Source organism: Bison bison, unplaced genomic scaffold (assembly GCF_000754665.1).
Source record: "Bison bison bison isolate TAMUID 2011002044 unplaced genomic scaffold, Bison_UMD1.0 scf7180017864038, whole genome shotgun sequence".
Lineage (NCBI taxonomy): Eukaryota > Metazoa > Chordata > Mammalia > Artiodactyla > Bovidae > Bison > Bison bison.
The window spans coordinates 290,343-316,581 of record NW_011494610.1 but is presented as its reverse complement, the minus strand read 5'-3'; the positions used below and the strand labels follow the sequence as shown (position 1 = coordinate 316,581).

The following is a 26,239-nucleotide window of genomic DNA, read 5'->3' as shown; positions in this document are numbered from 1 at the left end:
TGACTTTTTTTTTTTTAAATTTTATTTATTTCTGGCTGCACTGGGTCTTATTTGCAGCAAGCGGGGTTACTCTTAGTTGCAATGCTTGGGGTTCTTACTGCAGTGGCTTCTCTTTTTGCAGGGCATGGCCTCTAGGGCATGCGTGGGCTCAGGGGTTGTGGCTGGTGGACTCTATAGAGTGTAGGCTCAGTAGTTGTGGCATATGAGCTCAGTTGCCTTGTAGCATATGGGATCTTCCTGGACCAGGAGTTGAACCTGTGTCCCTTGCATTGGCAGACAGATTCTGAACCACTGGGCCACCAGGGAAGCCTGGTCTGGTGATTTTCAATTTGACAGCATCAGAATCATCTGGACAGATTACTGGGGCCAAGAACTTGCATTTCTAGCCAGATCCAGGTGACACGTGGAAGGAGCACACCTTGAGAAGACAGCTCTGTACCTTTAACTAGACAACAGCAGTGATACCACCTGGGAGCCAACTGGAACTGCAGAGCGTCAGGCCCCACCCAGACGGACGGAATCAAAATTTGTATTTGAATAAAATCCCAGGAAGGTTTATATGCACAGCAGATTGAACAACATGAGTCTAAGCTCCAAGGAGAGAGCCAACAGCACAATTTGAGATGAAGAAATTGATCAGAGGACATTTAAGTTCCAACCGCAGTTCTTTCCACATGTGACAGCTTGGTCGGGGCACAGGGATGTGGGCTAGCTGGATTAAGAGAAAAAGGTGGGTGAGAACCTTCCTGATGGTCTCCCTGCTATCTCCTCCTCCTGCCCTACCCCAGGCCTGCACAAGCAGCTGCAGACAGTTGACCAGGCTAGGCGAGCAGGGCAACGCTCGGGCTTTGTTGGAGTGCACCTAAGCTTCTCATGGAGATCTTCCTGCAGGACCTGGGCAGGGCCTAGCACCTCGGCCTGCTGGGACCCAGCTGGTCAACACGGGGGTTTCCTTCCAGGGGCCCAAAGGCCTATGGTGGGTCAGTGGAAAGATGGCCCAGGGGGCTGGGGCTCTGGACCAGTGGTGCAGCAAGCAGAGGAAATGCTGGGAGATGGAGCAGGTGAATGTGCCCCAGTGGAGATGGAACCACCAGTGGAGGACCTGGGCCAGGGGTGACTTATGACCTTCATCCAGAAAACTTCCCCTGGCTGTCTCCCCAGACCCTGGGCCGGCTGTAGGGTTACCTGAATGTCATCTTGCTCCTTCTTCAGGGTCAAAAAATCTACTGTCCTAAAGTGGGTAGCTGGTCCTCCTCCCAGCCCTCTCTAACACACACACACACTGTATCGCTCCATTTCAGTCTTAAGATCTGGCTCAGCTTCATCTGCAACACAACTGGGACAACACCTGTGTTCCTGGTCTGTGTCACCACTCCATAAGATCAGCATTTTGCTTTTCTTTAAATTAGTATTTATTTATTGCCACGCTGTGTGGCTTCTGGGATCTCAGTTCCCAGGGGTTGAACCCAGGCTGCAGCAGTGAAAGCATTGACTCCTCACCACTAGACCCCCAGGGAACTCCCAGAAACTAGCATTTTGTGACACCTGTTTTATAGATGAGGAAACAGATGCAGAATCATACAATAACTCAGGTTACAAGGGAGGGAATCCTGTCACTTCCTTGCTCAGCCCTACAGCCTATCAGCTGTTTCTACTCCCTGGGCCGTGGAGCAGAGAACCCAAATCCTAAACCTGATCTCTGCCGACCCTGGGCACTTCCAACCCTTGGGTAATGACAAAACAGCAACTTGCTATAAAAACCCCAAAATGTATTTATTTAATCTATTTATCACAAGGGTTTAACTACACTTAATTTAAAAAACAGAAACAAAACAAAAATGACACCACAGATAAGACAGAGTCCTGTACAGAAATTGAGGCATGGACAGACCGCCTAAGGAAAAAAAGAAAAAAAAAAGAACACAAGGAGAGCTGGACATCCCAGGTCAGGGGTCTTGGCTGGAGACCTGCTTTGAGTAGGTTTCTTGCAGGTACTTCTTAAAGGCTGGAAGAGAACAGGCGGGTCTTGGTGACTGATGGGGGCAGGGGATAAGGTGGGCAAGAGAGCGGCAAGAATACACACGTGGGAGGACTTTGGGGAGCTCGGAGGGGTTTCCCAGCACAACAGCTTAACCCTCTGCTGGCCACTCAGACAGGTCTCCTGGATGGGTTCTGCTTCTAGGGGGTAGCTCTGCTCTCAGGGACAGGGGAGACGCCTAGCGGCCCTGAGAGAGCAAGTCATTTGCACAAAGCTTTGTCTTCTACTTAAAATCTCCCCAAGGTCCATTAATGTGGAATGGGTTAGTTTTTCTGATTTTATAGCAAACAAGAGAACCGGACACATCAAGGAAGAGGTGGAAGTGGGTTACCGTCTTCCCCTCCTCCCCAGCCCCCTTAAGCCATCAGGACACATTCCCAAGTCACTGGATTCCTCCTGTTGTTTGAAGGAGCTTCTGAAGGTTGGGGAGGGATGGTCTGGTGCCCTCAGGATGAAGGACCTACCTGTGGGGTTTTTCCAGAGCTCGGCAGCATGTGTGTTCAAAGGGCTATCAATGTTGGGCTCTGCAGGTGGAGGAAAAGAAGGGTCAGGTGTGGATAGGAGAGGCGGCCCGGAGGGAGTCCTGACAGGTCCCCAGGTTCTGGGGGAGGGGCCGGGCCTGACAGTCACCTCCGAGCAGACTCTGGATGGACAGCAGGATGGTCCTGACGTCATACAGGGCAGACCACTTGTCTTTCAGGATGTCCAGACAGATGTTACCCTGGGTGTCCACATTGGGATGGTAGCAGGGTGTGAGGAACTTCACCGTGGGCGCGTTGTAAGGGTAGCCACTGGGGAACTCCAGGGACAGTTTATACCTCAGGTCTTCATATACCTGGAGAAAGAGATTCGCGGATTAACCCTCCTGCCCCGAGCCTCAGTTCCCAGCCCAAGCTCCACATAAAGGACTTGCCAGGACCCCTGAGTTCATCAGGACTCAACAGAAGATGAAGCATGAAACTGGTCTGGTGCGTTCTCTTGTATCTGGTGGGGTCCTCAGTGATCCTTTGGTCTAAGGCCCACGAGCCTTAGTGTGCTCAGTTGTCTCTGCTGTCTGGTCCTCTGTACGCGTCTCAGATGGACAGCGCTGCCTTAAACCCAGCCTCTCACTGTACTCAGGGTGACCAGGGTCACAAGCTCAGGGCACCACAGCAGACACAGAGGAGTGTCCTGCCGGGCAAGAGACGTGAAGCAGACCTGGCACTTGGATTTCACCTCCCACTTCTACCCAGACTCAGCTTAGTCACACTCACCTCTCCCAACCCTGCACTTACTGTGCCAGCGGCTCCATGGATGGTCCCCACCCATTTGAAGAGGTTGTCGGATTCAGGGAAGGCAGAAATTCCTTTATCGCCAGACATCTGGGGAGGAAACAACACATGCTGGGCTGGAAGAGTTCGCTCCTGGGGGGCCAGTCGGTGAACCCGTTCCTCTTAACCTCACGTTCTGATCCAAAATAAAGCAACTGGGCCAAACCGATATGCTTTCCTGAGGGGAGTACTGGGATTGTGGAGGTTCATTGCCAGGCTAAGAAATGAGATGCTGTGTAGGGAAGCAGAAGGCAGCTCTGGACCTTTAATGCTGGCTGTAGGAATTCAGTTCAACATGCTATTTTTTTTTGGCTGTTCTTTGGCTTGTGGGATCTTCATTCCCTGACCAGGGATGGAACCTGGCCCAAGGCAGTAAAAGCGTTGAGTCCACTGGACGACCAGGGAATTCCCTCAACATGCTATTGAGTGCTGGTTATATATGAAGCCCAGAAACTATTCGCAGACTGGGAAGAGGAACAATGTGGTCATTGAAGGATGTGAGTTGAGTATCTAGGGTTAATGTAGAAAACATAGTCCAGCAAGGAAGCATTCCAAAGTATGACAGGATTAGAAATATTAAGAAGGATGGAGAGATGGGTGTGGATAAACCTGAGGGCTTCCCTGGTGGCTCAGAGGATAAAGAATCTGCCCGCAATGCGGGAAGATCCCCTGGAGAAGGGAATGGCTACCCACTCCAGTATTCTTGCCTGGAGAGTTCCCTCAACAGAGGAGACTACCAGGCTACAGTTCATGGGGTTGCAGAGTCGGACACCACTGAGCTACTAACATTTTCCCTTTTTTCAAACCTTAGGGCAGGGAAGTAGGGCCAGCCAGGACAAGGAGAGGCCTTGTATAAAAGCTGTATTTTAGGTATAACTTCACTGTGGGGGGGATGGTACTGGGGAGTAGAGATTGTGGGAGAAAAGGCGTGTAGGTGGGGTGGATTAACTTCTTTCCAAAAGAGAGAAAGGTGGACTCATCTTTTTACCCCCACGACTACCAAAGAGCCTGATGTAGGAAAGGAAGCCACTGATAAGTGACTAGGAGGTGGAAGGGTAGACCAATTGGTTGGGGATCTGGGCACCAGTCACTCACCATGAGAGTCATCAGCTCCTGTTGTAGCCTGCAAAAAGAGTAATTGGAGTTACCTAGGAGTCTGGATGGGCCAGGACTCCAGGTATCTTCTCCCACCCCAGTCTCTCTGGAGCAGCTGTCACGGAGGCTTTCCTCTACCCTGAAGTCGGACTCACCTGGGTAACAGTCACCTCCATTTCCATAGGAGGGTCCTAGTGAGCCCTCACCCTCCCTAATTCGAGGATCTCGAAGGACGGATCTGGCTTACTCTTAACCCCATCTGCTTCTCTGGCGTCTCTCTCCGGATCTCAATTTCCCCCCTTCTTCCTCCCCCACCCCGCTCCTCCGCCACCCTCCGGCCTAGCCACCGAGGGTCGCCGGAGTATCTTCATCTCGGCTCACTGACAGAGGATCCTGGCAGTGATCCTACCCCTTTCGTCCTCTTTCGGGAGTGTCTCTTAAGAGCAGGAGAGCTTCTGGCGTGTCTCTCTAACTCCCGTATCTCACCCGTTCCAGGAGGAGGTGGGGGTCCCGGAAGTCTTCCCTCTTGGCCCCAAATGCCCAGGGCGTGCCAGGCTCGGCGGGGGTTACCTCCACACCACTCACCTCTTGCCCACAGGGCCCCGGGCAGCACCCCCGCTGGGCTCGGCTCCTTTACGGGCGGCGGCGACGCTGGCGGCGACTGGGTCGCGGTTCTGGGAAGCCATCCGGGCGGCGATGAGACGGAGAAAAGCGGTACGCGGAGCTCACAGTTCCAACTGCAGGGCTGCGGGCCCGCCCGCCCGCGTTTGAATTGTAACCCTCCGGCAGCGTTAACCAATCAGTGGCTCGCTTGGGTTTGATCCAGCCAATGGGGCACTCCAGAGTGCTATGTCATCGCGCAACCGCTAGACCCTCTACCAGCGTACCACTATTGGGCGACGGAATCGGGCTTCTCACTGGCGATTGGCAGAAGAGGCTGTCATTGATTAACGAACCTGTAATAGATTGGTCGCCTTTGGAAAACGCCAACCATTAAAGGGCCTAGAAGACGTCCACGTGGGATGAATCCCTTTAGGTCAAACGCTTGGCTACAGTCGGCAACACCCTGCACGTCCTTACCGAGAGTCTCCAATCTTGTGATGTGTGCGTGTGCTCAGTCCTAACTCTGCGACCCCACGGACTGTAGCCTGCCAGGCTCCTTTGTCCATGGAACTTTCTAAGCAATACTGGAGTATGTTTCCATTTCCTACTCCTGGGGATTTTCCCAATCCAGGGATCAAACCAGTGTCTCTTGCTGTCTACTGCATTGGCAGGCGGATTCTTTACCAGTATGCCACCTGGGAAGCCACACTCGTCCCTCAAACCGGAAACCCCAGCTCCTCCACCTGTTATTAATGTCCTAGGCACTTTGGTTGGGGCCTTAGGTGTCTGAACACGTAGGTGAGGGAAAAAACTAGAAGCTGATGGTTAGAGCCAGAGTCCTGATTGGAAAACAGCTTCACTGGCTGCTTCTCCAAGTTTGCTGCATTACCCTGGGCACAAAATTTAGAGTTTTAACCTATAAAACGGGGGTAATAAAAGCCACCTTACATTTTTTTTTCTGATTTGTCATCAATCTCCCATGGTGCCAGCCATCACATTCTGGTATTCCACACTTTAGTTGGGTGAGGAAACAGAAACAGAGGGACAGGGAAGATTGGCAAAATACACGGTGTCTCCAGCTTCATCTCACAAAGCAGATGTTCGCGGGGGCACTGGGCTTCCTGGGGTGAGGGTGCCTGGTCCTTTTTTCCTACACCCACTTCCTCTAGAGCCCTTGATATTTTGTCAGGCCCCACTGGCAGACCTCACAGCAGGCTCACCATCTGTGTTTATTACAAACTGTTTAATTGCTTCTTATCCCAATAACTTTACAAATATAGAACCACATGCCAGTCTGGGGGTGCTCTGCAGTGAGTCACTACAAACTAGCCCAGGCATAGCTTAATGCCGCTGAGATCCATCTAGGAGCAGTCCCAGCAGTGGCCTCAGCCATGTGGGTACGAGGGCCTTGGAGGAGGGCTGCCAAGTGTAACCAGGGGACCCAGTTTCAGGTCTGTGGAGGTGCTTCGACAGCACGATGCTCATTCTCTGTCCGAAGTGTCTCCATGTACTTCCGCATCTTCTCAACCATCCAGGAGGGCAGGACAAAGGATTTCAGCTCCTCTAACTTCAGGTCCAGGCATCCTCTGGAACAGACATTGAGGAGGAGAGTTGGAGCAAGGGAGGATGTAGGTCCATGCTCATCCCAGTGGGGAGGGGAGAGCAGAGACTACTGGTTTTACCTGTAGTCATCGCTGGCAGCCAGGTCCCGGATGTCCTCCTCAATGAGAAGGTAGGCCTAGAGTAGGAGCAAAGGAGAGTCATCATTGCCTATGGTTCATTTCAGTCAACTTGATTAGCACTTTATTAAATGTCTGCTTAAAGTAAGGGCTGGAAGGGAGGGGCTGGTAGTCACAGTTTATAATTTAGCAATGGAGAGAGTAGGGAGAGACTGTCTGTCTGGGGAACAGTTCCTTGAGGCATTCTTTCACTTAAGTTGAAACTTTCTGGGTGCGAGAGTGGGCAATGATGACTAATTTATCTATGGCTGCCATCTCTTGTAAAAAGGGACCCTGAGGTGTTTTAAAATTAAAGGGCCAATAAAAAGGAACACACTTGAGTCAGTGCTAATGAGGTGGATGAGCCTAGAGCCTATTATACAGAGTGAAGTAAGTTGGAAAGAGATAAACAAGCATTGTATATTCCCCATATATATGGAATCTAGAAAGATGGTACTAATGACCCTATTTGCTGGGCAGTGATGGAGGTACAGACATAGAGAACAGACTTATTGACATGGGGGCGTGCGGAGTAAGAAGGAGACGGTGGGACAAACGAAGAGAGTAGCATGGAAACATATACACTAACATATGTAAAACAGATAGCCAGTGGGAATTTGCTGTATGACTCATGGAACTCAAACTGGGGCTCTGTGACAACCTAGTGGGATAGGATGGGGTAGGAGGTGGGAGGGAGGCTCAGGAGGGAGGGGACATATGTACCTATGGGTGATCCATGTTGATGTATGACAGAAACTAACACAATATTGTAATTATCCTTCAATCACAAAAGGGCCAGAGAGCCAGCAAAATACACATGGAAACAGGAAATCAGAAGGAAGCCATGTGTGAACCCTGGAACTAAGATAAGCTGGTTTTGAACTCTGAGGCAAAAGGGCAAACACGACAAACTGCACTGCTGTCCAGGCGCTGGGGTGTTGGTCCGGGGCCTGCAGAATTGCTTTGGCACAATGCCATGATCGGCCTTGGGAGAGCCCTCTTGTGAATTTACCACGTGGGCGATGATGTTCATCACATGAGTCTTCTGTGGGAGGCGTTTCTTTCCAGTCTTAGGGTCAGAAATAACTGTGTGTCCCTTGAGTCATTTGACTGTCTTCACCTCAGGGGCAAAGGAACTGAATCTGTGAAAACCTATAGACATGCACTGGTCTCCCAGTCTGGTAACTTAAAATTCCCCTGCCTTTTTTTCTTAAAACAACAACAATCCTTTTTTATAACTAGTCTTGCTCCTGCCTTAATTTTCGATCCGGCCTTTCCTTTTTTCCTCTCTTTTCTTATTTATGTTATGTGTCCACAGTAAGCTTCCTAAAATCTTTTTTGAAAGAGAGTATAGCATAAATATTAGGAAATAAAAGGCAGCCAGGTAGGGGATGGTGCAGGGGCTTGCAAGGCCACTGAATTCTAACAGGAGCAGTCCCAGCAGTGGGGCTAAGTGCATCTTCAGATGAGAGACAGTGCGTGTGATGGACACACCCCACCATGACAGTTTTAGAATACATGTGAAGATGATTTTCCTAAGGATGTTGCTTGATCTGAGCTGAGAACTCTTCAAGTAGAAGTGATTCTGAAAGGGGCTGCCAGGTGTGGCAAACAAGTTTCACTGCATGTGCTAATTTTTTCTGACAAGGGGTACAGTCTGGGGCAGTGCTGAGAAGAGATTCCATAGTTGCGTCTGATGGCAGAGTTGTGATGGAGGGGTGAAATCTATCGACAGGCAGTGCATGATGGGAAAGAGTGTTAAGTGTGTCTTGTACTTGCTATTCTTATGTACAGCTAATATGAACTACATATGAGGGTGCCATGGGAGGGGGAGGGGGCAGTGTGTGGGAGACCCGGGCACAGGAGAGGAAAGGCAGGGGCTAGACGGGTCTTCAGCATGAAGGAACGGGCCCTCTCTACTCTTACAAGTCTCCTTTCTCATTTGTTGGGTGTGGACTCTCTCAGGTTTGGAGGCAGCTGTCACCAACAGCCCTGGTCCCTGGGCTGGTGGGTCCCTGGCAGTGGCACGTGTGAACAGTGCTTACCATCTTTCCCCCTGTTGCCCGCATATGGTGCTGCTCGGCCAGCCAGTGCTTGTCCTGGGGGTCAGCTGCATACTGTGAGGGATGAAGCCACAGGGGGAGACATTAGTCTGGTGTGATGGGAATTTTTCATTTGGTTCAGAACATACTTTTAGCCTTTGGGGCTTTCTTACCAACAAGACCTCTGGTGGCTAGAGAGGGCTCACTGACTTCTTCAGAGCAAACAGGGCTGAGTCCAGGAGGCCAGGGAAAGGGGCCCAATTCCCAGAGATTTAATACACTTCTAATTCCTTTCCCTTAAAAAAAAATTTTTTTTTTGTTTTTTCTTTTGGCCAAGACTCAAGGCTTGTGGGATCTCAGTTCCCCAACCAGGGACTGAACCTGGGGCATGGCAGTGAAAGAATGGAGTCCTAACCACTAGACCACCAAGGAACTCCCCACTTTGCTTTACTTTACTTTTTTATCTTTTATTATAACATCAAGGGGCTGCCCTGGTAACTCAGTTGGTAAAGAATCTGCTTGCAATGCAGGAGACCCAGGTTCAATCCTTGGGTGGGGAAGATCCCCTGGAGAAGGAAATGGCAAACTACTCCCATATTCTTGCCTGGGAAATCCCATGGACAGAGGAGCGTGGCAGGCTACAGTGGGGGTTTGCCAAGAGTTGGACATGATTTAACGACTAAACCACCACCATAACATCAAAGATTAGCCCTGCCAAGGGCTCTGAGTTGAACACTCAGAGTTGTTTCTCTCTACAGAAATCTTTAGTAAAAGGCAAAAGATATATTCGATTTCAAGAGAAACCAGAGTATCCTCCCTTTCCTTCCTTAAAACATAGCACCTCTGGCAACTGGTCAGACTGGTGACTATGTTTGAGAGCTGTACTCCTCTGTGAAGAAGTGATTGGAGGTGGCTTACAACATATGTGGTTATTAAGGTGACCAAATTTTCTAAAACCAAAGTGAGGACACTTTATGCCCTAGAGGCAGAAGAGCATCATGAGTAAGAACTTAATTGTGGGGTTCAGAGCTCAGCCCATAGGGAGCGCATGTGGCGTGGAAAGTTGGAGATGAGCATATGCGCAGGTAGCCAATTTGGCCTGGTGGGCTTTTAGGGGGTGGCAGGTTAAAAAAACAAGAAAGAAAAGCAAAAAAACTTGGTTCATAAATCTCGGTTTCTTCTACTTATTAGGTGGTGTAAATCGAGGCAATGATTTCTTTGAGACTCAGTTTTTTCATTTGTAAAACAGAGAGTATTAACACTTATAGGACTGTTGTTAAAATGAACAGAGTCAGCACATCCCTGGTGGTCCAGTGGATTAGAATCTGCCTGCCAATGCAGAGGACATGGGTTCAGTCCTGGTCGGCGAAGAGCCGACATGCTGGGGAGAAACTAAACCTGTGCGCCATAATTACTGAGTGCGCATTCAGCAGCTACTGAAGACCGAGTGCCTGGAGCCTGTGCTCCGCAACAAGCAAAGCCACTGTGATGAGAAGCCCGCACACCACAACTCGGGAGTAGACCCTGCTTGCCGCAACTAGAGAAGGTTGGACACAGACCCAGTGTAGCCAAAAACAAATAAATAATATTAAAAAACAAAAAAAAGAAGGGCTTCCCTGGTGGCTCTGTGGTGAAGAGTCCACCTGTCAATGCAAGGGATGTAGGTTCCATCCCTGATCTGGGAAGACCTCACATGCCGAGGAGCGACTAAGCCCATGCACCACAACTATTGAGTTTGTGCTCTAAAGCCTGGGAGCCTCAACTACTGAAGCCCGTGTGTCCTAGAGCCTGAGCTCTGCAACAAGAGAAGCCAAGGAATGAGAAGCCGGTGCATCGCAACTAGAGAGTAGACCCTGCTCTCTGAAAACAGAGCAAAGCCTGTGCAGCAACAGAGACCCAGCACAGTCAAAAATAAATCTTAAAAAAAAAAAAGTTAAATGAGGGGGACTTAATAACATGGACAAATCTCTTAAGGTATTATTCCCTAGATTTATAGTGGTCAGCACACTTTTTCTTAAATACTTTAGGCTTTGCTGGTCACGTAATCTTTTTCTTTTTAAATTACCCTTTAAAAACGTCATCACTCTGCGTTGGACAAAAACAGGCTACAGATTGGATTTGGCTCCAGGCTATGCAGCTTGCTTTACATTAGACTGTAAGCTCTGTGAGGGCAAGGAGCTGTGTGTGTCTGTTTTGCCCACTGCTGTATCTCTGCAGTCTGAGACTGCTCAGTACTCAATAGGTATTTGAATGACTGAATGAATTTTGGGGTGAAAAAAAAATTAGAGCAATATATATAGTATAAGACCAATAACATTAACAAAACATCAGTGAAGGACAAGGAGACACACACACACACGGGACTGAAAACTGCTACCATAGTGCTGGGGTGACCTTCAGGGAGAAGAGTCAGAGTCAAGGGTGAAGCGGAGTTTGGTACCTTGTTCCCTATGAGCTTTAGTGTATTGTTTGAATCTTTTTACAAGAATGGGTTTATATATTATTTCTATAATTTAAAAAAGTTAAAAACAAAAAGGAAATTTGCAAAATGCCTTTAGAAGGACAAAAGAATGGGCAAAAGGTATAACGGGCAGTTTATAGAAGAAACACAAAAACTCTAAATGGATGAAAAGATGCTTATCATCAGTCGTAAAGAATTAAAAGTAAAAAACCAAAAACTTTTCCCCTCCACTTATTATTCTGAAAAGATTAAAGTAAGAGAGTATCTACTGGCCATGAGTTTATTACCAACGATAGGTCTAAGAACTGGGAAAGCATGCTGGTAATGACAATTTACTGAGCCCTTGCTATGTTGGCATTGTCTGGGGGCTTTACTGTGCTTTATCTCTCTCTCTCTTTTTTTTAATAGAGGAAGTCCATTTTTTATTTTTATTTTTTGAAGTATAGCTGATTCATAATATCATACTAATTTCAAGTGTACAACACAATGATTCAATGTTTTTATAGACTATACTCCTTTTAAAGTTATTACTACTGACTTCCCTGGTGGTCCAATGGTTAAGAATCTGCCTCCTAATGCAGGGGAGGTGGGTTTGATCCCTGGTCAGGGAACTAAGCCCGTGAGTCACAACTAAGACCTGATGCAGCCAAATAAGTATTAAAAGGAAAAGTTACTACAAAAAAAGGCTGTATTTTACTGCATTCTCTCTTAATTCTACCAACCATAAAAGGCTGGTTTGCATCCTTCTCATTTTACAGAGGACAAAACAGGCTCAGAAATGTGGAGCCACTTGCCCAAGGTCACATGCTAGTCAGTAATGGAACAGGACTGAGATGATACTCTAAACCATTGCACAAAAGGAACTGGAAGTAGGTCTAAGAGCATATCCATTTGGCAATGACGCCAGCGAGGGTCTTGGACAAGGTGGATCTGACAGAACAGTCAGGCAGAGAAAAGGGTGGGGGTGGTGGGGGAAGGTCATCAAAGGAACAGCAGGACTGAAGACACTAGGGAGGAAAATGAAGTAGTAGCACGCAGGCCAAAACACAGGTTGAAAATCCCCAAACTAAGACCGGTAAGATAGAAGTAGGTTTACCCTTTAAAGAACTTGAACTTGCACCGAATGTAGCACCCAGAGCCCATGATTCTGAGACCCCAGGAGCTGTTCTGACAAGGGGCACCGAGTCTTGCACGTAGGTGCAAAAACCATTAGCCTGAACACGTGCGTGTTACCTTTTTTCTAATGTATCTGGATGCTCCTGTGACTGATAAAATATAAACTTATTTAAGAGCATGAATTCATGCCCTCCCAGATCCATTATTTTCTCAAATAGTGGAGACCAAAGCATACCTCAGACGAGGAGTCCCCTCTTTGGAAAACGTTAGAACTGCTTGCAATCTCTTTATTTTGCAGACAAACGAATACAGCAGTGGTTAAGAGCTCAGGATTTGCAGGAGACAGAATCCTGACTCACATCCAAGCGGTAACATAAGTGTAGCACTTAAAACCATGTTTGACACGCAGCAAATAGACGAGGACAGGAGCTATGTTATGAGGCACAGAGGTGTTGAGTCAATTACAAAAGGTAAAGGTTAAGGGCAGAGGGGCCACTAGAACCCTGCTGCCCTGGCTCCTGGGTCAGGGTTTACTCCAGGTTCCTCTGGGCCATGGAGAGCTCCCAGTGCCGCCTACTCCACGGACAGGGTTGGCCCGACTCCTGGCACTCACGTACCTTAAAGAGGTGTGGGTGCTTGATGTAGATTCTCCCTCGGGTGCCCCCCATCCCCAGGGCCCTGCAAGGCAACAGACGAGTGGTGAGGATCTCAACAGGTGTGGTGCTCAGGGGGACCCCTCAGGGCCCCCTCCCTCAGCACCAATTCCGTATAGACTTACTTGTTGGCTCGAGATCCCAACACGAAGGTGGTAGATTCGTTCAGCCGAGCTGGGTCCCACTGTGCAAAAGACAGAGGCTGGTGAGGTGGAGGTTTATCTGGTGGGCAGGACAGAAACTCTCCCCCGCCCTCTCCTACCATCATCCTTGACCATTACTGAACAAACAGCTGATTTAAGAAACTGAATACTTTTAAAATACTGCACACTGTGCTATATACTGTGGAGAGGGGAATGGGGGACTGGGGCTAAGGGGATGAATCAGGGACAGTCTCTGTTCTCCACAGGGTCACAGATGCACATGTGGACAATGATACCTCTATACGGTGGGCAGTGACACAGATGAGTGCAAGGCCTGATGGGAGTCAAGGGGAGGGTAACAGAAGGGCTTCCTTGAAGGGTGACTCCCAAGGTGGTGCTGGCAGAGAGCACAGCTGGACAGTGAGAGGGGAGGCAGGAGGGGTAGCGCAAACAGGCAGGTGACGGTTGGGGAGCTCGTGGGAGAAACCACAGCAGCTGTGTGCTGCTGAAAGAGTGAGCATTCGGGAGTGGCAATGGATGGGGCTGGGGGGAAGCAGAGCGGGGCTGGGGGCGCTCGTTCACTATGTGGACGGCTTTTTATTTATTTATCCTGGAGGTGATGGAGTCACTGAAGGCCTCTAGGCAGGAAGAGCTGGATCTGCGTTCATGATAGCTTGCTCTTCTGTAACTAGGCTAACGGGCGTGAAGTGGCTCGACTATAGGAGGGGGGGGCAGTTAGAGGCAGTTGTACAGAGCAGTTTGGAAAATGAGGAGGGAATTCCCTGGTGGTCCAGTGGTTAGGACTCTGCGCTTCCACTGCAGGGGGGATGGGTTTGATCCCTGGTTGGGGAACTTAAGGTCCTGCATGCCAGTTTGGCCAAAAAAAAAAAAAGGAAGATGAGGGCCGCAGTAGTAGGATGAAGGAAGAAGAGGGAATAGGAACCTCTTTAGGGAATTTATTTGGGAGGCAGAATCAGCCGGGACTGGATGTAGGGAGGGGAAGGGAAGGAAGAGGCAAAGATGCCTCAAGAAGAGAAGGTTGAAGTGGGTCTGGGAGAAAGATTCTGATTTCAACTCTGGATACGCTGAGTTTGAAATCCTATGGAGATTCCAGGCCAAGAGCTCCAGCAGACAGTAGGATATACAGGTTTTAAACTAGAGGGAAAGGTGGGGGTACAAACCAAGAGGTAAGGCAACTTCAGCAAGTACTAGTCCCCAAGATCTAACAAGCGTGGATGCTTTAGGTCATCCAGAGAGAAACCTGAGGTGGAGAAGTGGGCAATGGAGAGAATTCTGGGGAATGCCCACTTATACAGGCCACTGCAGAGGAAGGACTCACTGGAGAGAGAGCAGGGGTGTTTGGAGAGGAAGACAGAGCTCTAGGAGGCTGCGGGATCACCGGCTCCAAGGAAGCAGAGGTGAAGAAGGCAGGCATGGGCACTGGGGGAGGCAGCGGGCCAGTACAATAACAGGGGGACCATTTCCACTGGACACAGCCTCGATTTGGATGGTGGAGCTTTCACCTATCATTTATGACTGGACGGTGGGCTTGCATGTATGATTTTAGTTGAAGAAAAGATTCTATTCTTACACCAGTCATAATGGCCATCACCAAAAAATCCATAAACAACAAATGCTGGAGAGGGTGTGGAGAGAAAGGAACCTTCCTGAATTGTTGGTGGCGACATAAACTGGTATAGCCACTATGGAGAACTCCTTTAATAACAGCTACCATATGACCCTGCAATCCCACTCCTAGGCATATATCCAGAGAAAAACTTGCTCCCCAAAGATACATGCACCTCAGTGTTCACTGCAGCACTGTTTACAATGGCCGAGACATGGAGACAACCTAGACCTCCATCAGCCGAGGAGTGGATAAAGACGACGTGGCACGCACACAATGGAATACTATTCAGCCATTAAAAAGAATGAAATAAGGTCATCTGCAGCAAACTGGATGCAACTAGAGAATGTCACACTGAGAGCAGTCAGGCAGAGAAGGAGAAATATCATGGGACACCACTTACATGTGGAATCTAAAAAGAAACGATACAAATGGAATGACTTACAAAACAGAAAGCGACTCCCAGACTTAGAAAACGAACTCATGGTTGCTGGCGGAGGGGTAGAGGGTGGGGCAGGAAGGGAAGGGACAGCTAGGGACTTTGGGAATGGCATGCATACTCTGTTATGTTTAAATGGATAACAAACACCTGTACAGCATGTGGAACTCTGCTCAATGCTATGTGGCAGCCTGGATGGGAGGGGGGTTGGGGGAGAATGCATACATGTACGTGTATGGCTGAGTTCCTTCACTGTTCAGTTGAAACTATCACAACATTGTTAATTGGCAGACCCCAAAACAAAATGTTTTTGGTGTTAAAAATATTAAAATTAAAAAAAAAAAAAAGCCTGCAAACAACTGTTCTGGAGGCAACAGAAGCTAAAGTTTTAAGAACCCAGACTGGTGTCCCTGGACCTTGGCTTTACACAGCTCTGCCACTTACTCGGTATGTGACTTTGGGCAACTCTGTAGTCCTTAGTATCTTCAAGCGTATCAAATGTGTAGGATAACAGATAAAATAATTTCTGCCATGAGGTAGGAAAGGAAGCTCACGAACCATAGAAAGGTAACAGAATCTCTCTCAACAGGTTGTGATAAAGATTAAATGAGGCAATCCATACCAAAGATGTAGGGCAGTGCCTGTGACATATTAAGTACTGGATAAGTCTTGGTGACACCGAGCTTTTACAGGGAGAAGGCTGCAGCAAAGACCAAGCCCTCTCTTTGTTTTGCCCCTAATTTCAATCCTTACTTGGGATCCTCCTGGAAGCCAGAGTGGGGAGGTAGGTGGGCGGGTAAAATGGCTCTGGCGCACACATCCTTCACCCAGCCCCACCCCCTTTCCCTCAAGGGGGAGCCCAGAGCTTGGACTGGGGTCTCCCTGGGACAGCAGTCACTGCCATGCTCACAGCATCATACCTTGGGGCCCTCCCGGCGAATTGGTTCACAGGATTTTGGTTTCCATCTGCTTGGAGGGAAAAAGGAAAGGTGAATTCTCCGAGATAGGGCCTAGGACTGCAAGAAAGTTTGCTGCTACCGGTGGGAGCTCCTCATACACTCTCACTCCAGCCCTAGGGAGACTGCTGCCTGGTCCCCGTTAGAGGGGGTGCAAAGGGAAAAAGAACGGGTCCTAGTCCACTCGAGGACTCGCTCTGACACCATCTAGCCGTGTGGGCAAGTCCGGGAACCTCTCTGGGCTGCAGTTTCTCACCTGTCTGAAGAGGTAACAGTAGCAACTCCCAGTCTTGTGTAAGTGAGGAATGAACTTGCTTCAGGCAGGAGACAAGTCTAAGGTATAAGGATTACACTAATCCATCTCTTAAGCTGGTGGTTTCAAACTATCTCCAGCTCTCTTAACCAGATCAGTGCGGCTCCTCCTCACCCTACCCCCAAACCTCGGCCACGCCATGCAGCTTGCAGGATCTCAGTTCCCTGACCAGGGAGGCTTTATCTTTTTTACATATTGGTATTAGGCTTCCACGTAAAGCTGTTTGAAAAAGATTCTGTTCCTTCAACAGTCTTTGAAAATGACCATCCTGGAGGCAATGTGGTATAGTTTTGCCTTTTATTAGCCGTCTGACTTCGGGCAAGTAATTGTGAGTCTGTTTCCTTATTTGCAGAATTAATTATACCTTTGTCAGAGGGTGGTTGGAAGAATTAAAAGGAAACGTATATATTAGGTGTTCAGAGCAGTGATGGCACATTACAAGCATTCGTGTGTGTGTGCCAAGTCACTTCAGTCGTGCCTGACTCTGTGTAGCCCACGCCAGGCTCCTCTCTCCATGGAATTCTCCACGTAAGAGTACTGGAGTGTGTTGCCACGCCCTCCTCCAGGGGATCTTCTTGACCCAGGGATCAAACCCACATCTCCTGCGCCTCCTGCATTGCAGGTGGATTCTTTACAGCTGAGCCACTGGGGAAGCCCCACAAGCATTTGGTACATACAAATAAAACAAAATTCTGGTGTTTAAAGAAAAACTTTGGTGTTTAATGAAGCTGGGCTGAACTGTTCTGGGGTAAAAGCAAGATACGACACCCTCCTCGCTGCCTTCTTCCCTCAGCCCTCAGACTAGAGAACTCTCCTTCCTGGGTTCTTGCACAGATGAGTCTGAGTCTGCCAGGCTGCCAGGTGGTGGACTCCGGCCTCCCCTCCTCCAGGCCCACCCCCGCACGCTCCTCCCTGCGGCTCTGCTGGCCTCTACTCATACCATGCCCGCAGCGGCTGGGTCGACTCCGGCCCCCCCTCCCCCAGGCCCACCCCCGCGCGTTCCTCCCCGCGGCTCTGCTGGCCTCTACTCACACCATGCCCGTGGCGGCCCGGTCGTTTGCCAGGATGTGTCCCGGAGGCCGTCCCTTCCGCTGCCACAGAGAACAGAACAGCCGTGAGAGGCCTGGCCCTGTGGGAGCCCCCAGCCCACGGGCAGGACCAGGGTCACCTGAAGGAGGCGGCTTCCCTGCGAGGCCAGATGACGCTCGGGGGTGAGCGGGAAGGGTGACTGTGCCTAGGACTCCTGCCTCTCACGCTAGAAAGGCCCCAAGGGGCGCTGAGGAAGCCCACCCTCTTCTGGAGCTGCAAGGCCTTTACCCAGGCAGAAAATGAGGAGACGGTTCACCTTTTTGGGAATGGGGCTTCCTCGGAGGGCACACTCCTCTTCTGCCTGCCGGCCACGCTGGGGGTGGGGAAGGGAAGGGAGTCAGATGGAGGCCGCTGCCCGGGAGCTGCAGGTCCCCGGGGCCGCAGAAGACAAAAGCCCTGGAACACACCCTCTGGCACCCCCCTGAGCCAGGACTCAGCAGCCCTCTTGGCACGATGCTATTCAGACCTGGTCCCACAAACGGGGGTCCGTGCAGCCTCCTTGGGGCTACAGAGCTCTCCAGCCTCCCAGTCTGATTGGTCCTCCCTGCAAAACACTGGCACACAGGGACTCTGACCTTTATCCCTGGAAGCTCATGTGTCAGTCTGGGTATTACTTTTTCTCCATCTGAAAACAGTAGTTTAGCCTGAAGGGAAAAGACAAAAAAAAGTGTTATCAGTCACTCTTTTGGTGGGTAAACCTATCTACCTCCACTAGATACAACTTCAAACTCTGTTAAAACTTTTTCATGGTCAGTACAAAGGGACCCTGAAATAGTTATACAAATAAACACCTTTTTTGAAAACCCTGAATAATGAAGGATCATTACTGGAAAATTACAAAAATGTAAATAAGCAAAAATTAAAAAAAAAAATCTGAAACCTCAGTTCCCACAAAATACTATTAACATTTCAATGTAAGACTCTTCTTGACTTTTTCCATGTAAACATATGCTAAACATTTTTTTTCTAAGTATATGCACTGATATTAAACATGTTCCTCAGTAAGCTGCTGTTTTGTTTTGTTTTGTTTTGTTTTTAATAAATATTGAGTGCCTAGTATGTCAGTGCCGGAGACACAGCAATTAATAGCACAAGCAAGGGCTTTGCTCTTGTGAGCCTCATTCTATGGGTGATCTGGATGGCGAGCAAAGAAACAAACCCATAGAAAGGGGACTTGGGACCATGATCAGACACAATCCGACTCATCTTCAAAAACCTGGGGCTGGCTGCTCTGAGGATAGAGGGGAGGAAGGCAAATGGGGAAGCAGCTCAGGGCTGAGCTGTATGTTTAGAATCATCAACAGCTACACTGGCTTCAAAGCCACAGGACCAGGTAAAGGCACCTGGAAGGACAGGGAGCCAGAGACGAGACGGGATTTGTGAACAAAACAAAACAAAGAGCGCTGCTCAGCTCTATGAGGGTTAAGTTGTAACCCACTGCAAGTAGACTGCACGCCGAGGGAAATTCGAGATGAAAAAGAGGCACTCTGTGCTTTGGGAAAACAGGTCCTCAGACAGATGAGATGCGTATCTCAGGTTCGAGGCCCTGGTCTTGCTCTTTTCTGAGGCTGTGCCTGAGCAGCTTGCCAGCCAACCTCCCAGAAGACATTACTCCCTCAACTCATGATAGTGAGGGACGGGGAAGCCTGGCATACTGCAGTCCGTGGGGTCACCAAGAGTCGGACACGATTTGGCGACTGAACACCAACAACATAAGAGGACTGAACTCCAGTCTGCCCTTGCGGCTGTTGTCATGAAGCAAATTCCATCTCTGACAGCTAATGGCTCACAGTCAAGCACAGAATCTGGGTGATGTTGACAATTCCTATTAATAACAGCAGCTGACACATGCAAACAGGTTCACGACTATCTTGAGCACACAGCCATTTCTAGACCTGACGTCATGCCTCCTGACCACACCTTGGGAGGCAAGGAGGCAGAAAGGGCGGTAGTTCTCGTGACACCAAAAGGGGCTGTGACTACGTGATCAAGTCACCACGCGCTTACAGAGGCGAGCCAGATCTTAGCTGTTCTACCTCCTGCTTGTTCTAAGCCACAATTTCTTCATCTGTAAACTAGAAATTGAAATGTGCCTTCTGTACAGGTTTCTTCTGAGATGGAAACGAACTCATGCAGGTGAAAGTGTCTACCATAGTACTTGGCATCTAGTAGCTATCTCCCTTCCCTCTGTCTTCAAAGCTCCAAGCCCTAAGTAAGTAGCTCACTGGGTTTCCTTCCAAATACCACTCATGATGAGACCGTATGTCTTCGCCGAGCCCGGAGGGCTAACCCCTGTGCCTACATCTCTCTTCCTCTTTGATCTCACCTGCTCCAGGCAGCTCCGACAGGCCTCCTGGATCAGCTGCTCAGCATCCACTTCTTCCCCGACATTGTCTCGTACATTCAGTGCTGCCTTCTGGAAGAACTAGGGAGAAGTACAATAGAAGACAGAGCCAGAAGTCCTGATGATTTGCATCAACGGGAAGGGAATTGTACATAAAATCTACCCTTATAAAGAAGAGAAGGGGCTTCCCAGGTGGCTCAGTGGTAAAGAATCTGCCTGCCAATGCAGGAGACACACAAGACACAGGTTCGAGGAAGATCCCCTGGAGTAGGAAATGGCAACCCATTCAAGTATTCTTGCCTGGAAAATTCCATGGACAGAGGAGCTTGGTGTCCATGGAGTTGCAAAGAGTCAGACATAACTGAGCGACTAAGCACACACGTAAGCATGAAGAAGGGAAAGGCAATCATGACCATGCCGTGAGATCAGCCAGACTTAGATTCAGGTCCCTGGCTCTACTTCCCCTCTTTATCCACTCTTACAGAGGAGAACCATCATGGAGGTACTCAAAGAAGGGTCTTCACAGCAGTAATGTGTAGACAGTACAAAATCAAAGGATAACCTAAATGTCCAAGTACAACTGAAGTAAATTATGGACTATCTATACCATGAAGAAGTAGACAAGTATCAAAATCACAGTAAGGAAGGTACAGGAGAATATATTTTTGACACAAAAAGGTATTCATGATATATAGTAAAGTGAAGAAAGGAAGTTATTAAACAGTTTGGGATAGCATGAGACTAAAATAGCAAAAAGCAAGCATAGACAAAAGAACTGTGAGAATACACTATATTAAAGTGGCGATATCATGACTGTTTTCTCTTTTTTTTTTTAACTATACCTCTTCTCAATTTCTATAATGTACATGTTTTACTTCCATAGAAGGAAAAAAAAAAAAGGCCAGTGCCTGAGATGAACAGGTCAGGGAGGCCAGAAAAGACCCAGTGGGAGAAAAGCCTACTTGAATCCTGACTTCACCCAATCTGAGAGAAACATCTGTAGGTTGGGAGGGGTAAGACTTGGCCAGGCGCCCGGCTATCAGCAGCCCCAGCTGGCTGGGGAAAGGAAAGGCAGAAAGGTTCCTCCACCAGGTACGAGGGAGAGCTGGAGCCTGAAAGCACCAAGGGACAAGGTGACGCAAGGTCCAAACCGAGACACTGGGCACACATCAAAGACAGTCCGTGTCTCTAGGAGAGAAGATAGGTTCTCTCCGGTAAGTAGAAAACTTCTGAAACCTAAAACCCACGAACCCCCCGAGGGAGACAACCATGCGGAAGTACAATCACTGACATATATGCCTTTGTGGTGTACACCAAACCAAGGAGGAGAGAGTGAAAGCACTGGATTAGAGCGCTCAAGAGTTTAGGAGGAAAAAAAAAAGAGTTTAGGGGGAAATTCTGCAGGCAAAATTAAGTGAAGTGATCAGGTAAGTTTGACTTCAAAACAAAAACTAAAAACTGGAGATTAATACTGGTGTTCAATGTCGACTAATGACTAAGTGAACGCTAAATGAAATAACATGGATACTTTACAAGCACCCTGTGAGGCGGGCAGTACAAGGCATACGTAGGCTAAGTGTAAGCCACCTCCGGATATGAGGATAAATACGGAATTCTCAAGCACTATTGGGAGAAATGCAAAACGGCACAAAATTTCTGGAGAGAAATTTTCTTGAGGGAAAAATGTTTCCTCCTTTATCCACCGATTTCATCTTTATAACTTTATCCTTTAGAAATACTCTCACAGGTGAACAAAGATATACATTCAAAGTGTTCAATGTAGAACTGTTTGTAATAGAGAAAAATGTAAATAATCCAAGTGTTCTACGGACTAGCTAACAAACTGCAGTACATTCACACACTAGACTACTCTGCAACTATTACAAAACAGTCAGCGTGAGCTATTATGTACTGACCTAGAAACATGACCAAAATATATTGTTGCAGAACTGTGTAAAATGATCCTATGTATTTTTTAAACATGCATGTGCGTGTGCACACATACACACAAATAAATACAGGAGACTACATGCTCATTATTAACAGTCTGGGATTCTGTAAGGTGAGTTTTAGTGATTTTTGGTTTTTACTTTTATTCAATTGATACTAATACCTATTACCTAGTCTACAATTAAGCTTTTTAAAAAAAATTAATTTATTTTTTATTGAAGGATAATTGCTTTACAAAATTCTGCTGTTTTGTGTCAAACCTCAACATGAATCAGCCAGAGGTATATATACATATATATACCCTCCCCATCCCACCCCTCTAGGCTGATACAGAGCCCGTTTGAGTTTCCCGAGCCTTACAGCAAATTCCCGTTGGCTATCTATTTTACATATGGTAATGTAAATTTCCGTGTTACCCTTTCTTTGCATCTCACTCTCTCCTCCCCTCTCCTCATGTCCATATGTTTATTTTCTATGTCTATTTCTCCACTGTTGCCCTGTAAATAATACCATTTTTCTAGATTCTGTATATATGCGTTAGAATACAGAATTTATCTTTCTCTTTCTGACTCACTTCACTCTGTATAATAGGTTCTAGGTTTACAATGAACCTTCTGCTGTATTTGCTATCACATAGCCATCTACCCATCCCATTTAATCCATCTATCACTCCATTTTCTAAGCTATATTATTAGAATATTTTTTAAAGGGGTGTGCATTTAGTAGTAACAAGAATAAATCGATAAAATTAAACATTTCTTGGATAAGATCAGCCATTTCTAGAAGTTATTATTCTAAACATTCTTAAGAAAATGGGTAGCTGAGATTTGGGAATACTATTAAACAAAGTGACCTGATGAGGCTGATCAACAGCCTGGACTTATCCGAAGCTGTGATGTAATCAAGTCATTTGTACCTTGTTCTAAAAACAAGCGTGGCAAGGAGGTATCTTCACAGACAACGTGAAGCCACAAACTGTGTTTATTCAGCATGTGTCCAGGAGAGAAAGTTCCTGAATCATGGTATCCACTATCTGGACAAGCAACAAGGAAAGTGCTTTGGAGACAGATAATCCTGGTCTAGTCTTTTCCTAGTGGCTTAACCCCTTTATTTCTGCGTATGCAAAGGTGCAGAGGTATAAGAATACTTGGGGCATCCTGGGAAGTGCAGAAGTTAGGGGCAGGAATAACTAGGTATACAGCAAGGGGTGGCTGCGGTCTGATCTCAGAGGGCCATATATGCCACATAAAGGAATTTGGATTTCACCCAGAAAAAAATGGAAAAGTCATGGAGGGATTTTAAAGGATTTACATTTTAGAAATCACCGGATTTATGGAGGGTGGGCTGAGGCAGTTAAGGATTACAGTGGGAGAAATAATGAAGGCCTGAACCAAGGCAGAGGCAAAGAAGAAGGGCAGGCTGGTCAGAGTGTGGGGTGGAATGTGCGGGACCCCAGGACTGAATTGGAAGATGCAGGAGGGCAGAGCCCACTGGACTCTGGTTTTTAAGTGGATGATGATCTCATTTAAATTGTCCCTGAGCTCCCGATGCCTCTGCTTGTTTCCATCTTCTTCATACCAAGTCAGAGGTGATTCTACCTTTACAGTTGCCTCTGGCAAATAACTTGGGAGTTATTTACTTCTCTTTTTCTTTTACCCGGCACTTCTGAATTACTGGCAAATCCTGTCTGCTACCTTTGAGACATATAGAATCTGACTTTTTCCTGGCACCCTTACTGCTAATACCCAAGCCACTGTCATCTCAAGCCTCCTAACTGCTCCTCCTGAAGTCTACTCTCTCTATGACTGTCAGAGAGACTCTTTAAAAAATGTTCCTCATGAACTCTGCTCAAAACTCTCCAAGAGCCTCTGTTTTACTTGTAATAAAACCCAAAGTTCTGTCAACTGGGGGAAAAAAAGCACAACCTAAAAGTTGAGAGTTATGTTTTATTTGGCGGACAAAACTGAGGACTTAGGTCCAGGACACAGCATCTAAGACAGCTTTGAGAGACGGCTCCAAGAGGGCAAGGTGGGGAGCCAGGATATCGACACAGGAATTTTTGCAACAAAGAGCAGGTAGTCGGAACATCAAAAGATTACCGTTAAATAAAGAAAACCAGCTATGTCCAGTTAAGGAATTTAGTGCTTTCCTATGTACGGAAAGATGCAAGAGTCTGGGCTCACTGAAACCATTCTTTTGACGTGTGCCTCAGCTTCCTGGGGCCAGAATCCTGTGCTTTCTCAGTCCCGAGTCCCCTCGGGGTGCACTGTTGGGGGTGGTTGCAGCAGTTGACCACTAGATGGCGGGCATCCTGTTTCTACCCCGAGTTCCCTTGGGGCTCCAGGCAGGGGGGCTGTAAAGAGATGGCTTGATGGCTGCAGCATCCTTTGTTTTCTGATGTGGCAGGTAATACTTTTCATTCACAGTTCTCATTCCGGCTTCAAGGTTCTGCCTGAGCTGAGTCTGTTAGCGGTCTGGTCACCTCTCCTACTTCTTTCCTGGTTTGGTTGGCTCCCACCACACTGGCCACTCTGGTGCTTTGAACGTGCCAAGTATGCTCCTGGCTCAGGGCCTCTGCCCTTGTTCCCTTTGCCTGGATTGCTTTCCCTCCAGGTAAATGCATGACTTGTTCCTTCCTCACTCTTTTGGGTCTCTGCTCAAATGTCCTGTCTAGACACAATCTATGAAAGAGCACCTCTGTTCCCTACAGGTCACTGTCTTCTCCTTCTCTCTGGCATTCCCCGACAAAGGACACATTTATTTAAAGAGGGCAAGGACGCTGCCCATTTTGTTCCCTGTTACATCCTTAAGTGCCTAGAACAGTGCCTGAATTATGGTAAGTGAATAAGTGAAGTCGCTCAGTTGTGTCCGACTCCTTGTGACCCCATGGACTGTAGCCTACCAGGCTCCTCTGTCCATGGGATTTTCCAGGCAATAGTACTGGAGTGCATTGCCAAGGGCTTAGTAAATACTTCTCGAATGAAAGAATAAATACAAGAGAAGATTTAGGAAGAAAAACAAAAGAGTCCAGTCCTTAATATGCTGGGACTGAAGCATCTGTGGCAAATTCAGGTAGAGCCGTGTAGATTATTAATAGATATTAAAATGAATTTTAAACAGTAACAATGGTTATCTATTAAACAAGTACTAAAAACACTTGCATTCCAAGCACAGGCTGAGCACATTACACTCAAGTCATTTCATCCTCACCACAGCTTGGCACAACTAATGGAGCTGACCCTATGGGGCCTTGGAGGACAGGGAGCAGACTCCTCTCCCATATCCTCTGCTTTAAAACTCCTCAATAACAGCATCTGATGCACATTTCCTGAGTTGTCTAATAGATGTTAAAACCACCACGAAGTGGAAGAAATGAACTACCTGATGAACATGAGCAGAGCCTAAATGTTAATAATGTTACTCCCTGTGATACCACATGGCCACCTCACCATCAACCAATCAGAGAATTGTGCACAAGCTGATCACATACCCTGGGACGCCCCTCCCTCACTTTGTCTTTAAAAATGCTTTGCTGAAACTTACTGGGGAGTCTGGGTGTTTCAAGCACTAGTCTAGTCCCCGGAGGGCTTCCCTGGTGGCTCAGTGGTAAAGAACCCACCTGCCAGTGCAGGAGATGAGGGTCTGAAGATCCCACGGAGAAGGAAATAGCATCCCACTCCAGTAGTCTTGCTTGGGAAATCCCATGGACAGAGGAGCCTGGTGGGCTACAGTCCATGGGGCTGCAGAGTCGGCATGACTTAGTGACTAAGTAACTATAACAGAAACAAACTAGCCCCCAGCCTCCTTGCTTGGCGCTGCCCAGCAGTAAATGTTGCACTTTCCTTCACCACTACCTGCTGTCAGTAGATTGGTTTTACTGCGTGTTGGTGAGCAGACCCAAACTTGCTTGGGCTTCCTAGGCGGCGCTAGAGGTAAAGAACCCACTTGCCAATGCAGGAGACTTAAGAGACGCAGGTTTGATCCCTGGGTTAGGAAGATCCCCTGGAGAAGGATGTGGCAACCCACTCCAGTATTCTTGCCTGGAGAATCCCATGGACAGAGGAGCCTGGCGGGCTACAGTCCACGGGGTCACGAAGAGTTGGATATGACTGAAGTGACTTAGCACACACATGGGTGAGGAGACCCAAACTTGCTTTGGTAACAATAAGAGGTATTCAAATTACCCCCAAAGAGAAAAAACATTCTTGGAGTGGGGATTCCAAATTGGAAAACTTTAGGTATGTGTAGGTACTAGAAAGAGCTAGGAAGACTGTGATGCAAGGAAGGATCACCCATGAGTCTTAACTCCTATTTTTTTTTTTTTTTTTCTGTTTCTTTCTCC

General features: G+C 47.8%; 2 protein-coding genes across 8 annotated transcripts in view; both read right to left on the bottom strand.

Moving 5' to 3' along the window:
* Positions 1–303: 303 nt before the first annotated feature.
* UBE2C (ubiquitin-conjugating enzyme E2C) lies at positions 304–6,168 on the bottom strand. 4 transcript variants are annotated; one of them, XM_010835027.1, is made up of 6 exons: positions 5,029–6,168; positions 4,444–4,471; positions 3,292–3,399; positions 2,669–2,873; positions 2,503–2,562; positions 304–712 (listed from the first exon to the last, which is right to left on the bottom strand). In XM_010835027.1, exons 1-6 carry the CDS (start codon positions 5,127–5,129, stop codon positions 648–650), a joined length of 567 nt encoding a protein of 188 aa, XP_010833329.1. In that variant the 5' UTR covers positions 5,130–6,168; the 3' UTR covers positions 304–647. The 4 variants fall into 4 exon arrangements, with proteins under 4 accessions (XP_010833329.1, XP_010833331.1, XP_010833330.1 ...); XM_010835029.1 differs by having other exon boundaries at positions 3,313–3,399; positions 5,029–5,223; XM_010835028.1 differs by lacking the exon at positions 304–712 and adding an exon at positions 1,749–2,005 and having other exon boundaries at positions 5,029–5,222.
* A 102-nt stretch (positions 6,169–6,270) lies between these two features.
* DNTTIP1 (deoxynucleotidyltransferase, terminal, interacting protein 1) overlaps positions 6,271–26,239 on the bottom strand; it is a 22,207-nt gene continuing 2,238 nt past the window's right edge. For 2 of the 4 annotated variants that reach the window (XM_010835024.1, XM_010835023.1), the window contains 11 exons: positions 19,930–20,028; positions 18,179–18,247; positions 17,860–17,916; positions 17,549–17,605; positions 16,458–16,534; positions 16,166–16,211; positions 13,162–13,220; positions 13,001–13,061; positions 8,810–8,881; positions 6,729–6,784; positions 6,271–6,632 (listed from right to left, as the gene is read on the bottom strand). In XM_010835024.1, coding sequence (XP_010833326.1) covers positions 6,494–6,632; positions 6,729–6,784; positions 8,810–8,881; positions 13,001–13,061; positions 13,162–13,220; positions 16,166–16,211; positions 16,458–16,534; positions 17,549–17,605; positions 17,860–17,916; positions 18,179–18,247; positions 19,930–20,028 — 792 coding nt within the window. In that variant the 3' untranslated portion in view covers positions 6,271–6,493. Of the gene's footprint in view, positions 6,633–6,728; positions 6,785–8,809; positions 8,882–13,000; positions 13,062–13,161; positions 13,221–16,165; positions 16,215–16,457; positions 16,535–17,546; positions 17,606–17,859; positions 17,917–18,178; positions 18,248–19,929; positions 20,029–26,239 lie in introns of all 4 variants that reach the window. The other 2 variants (XM_010835025.1, XM_010835026.1) reach the window with 2 other exon arrangements.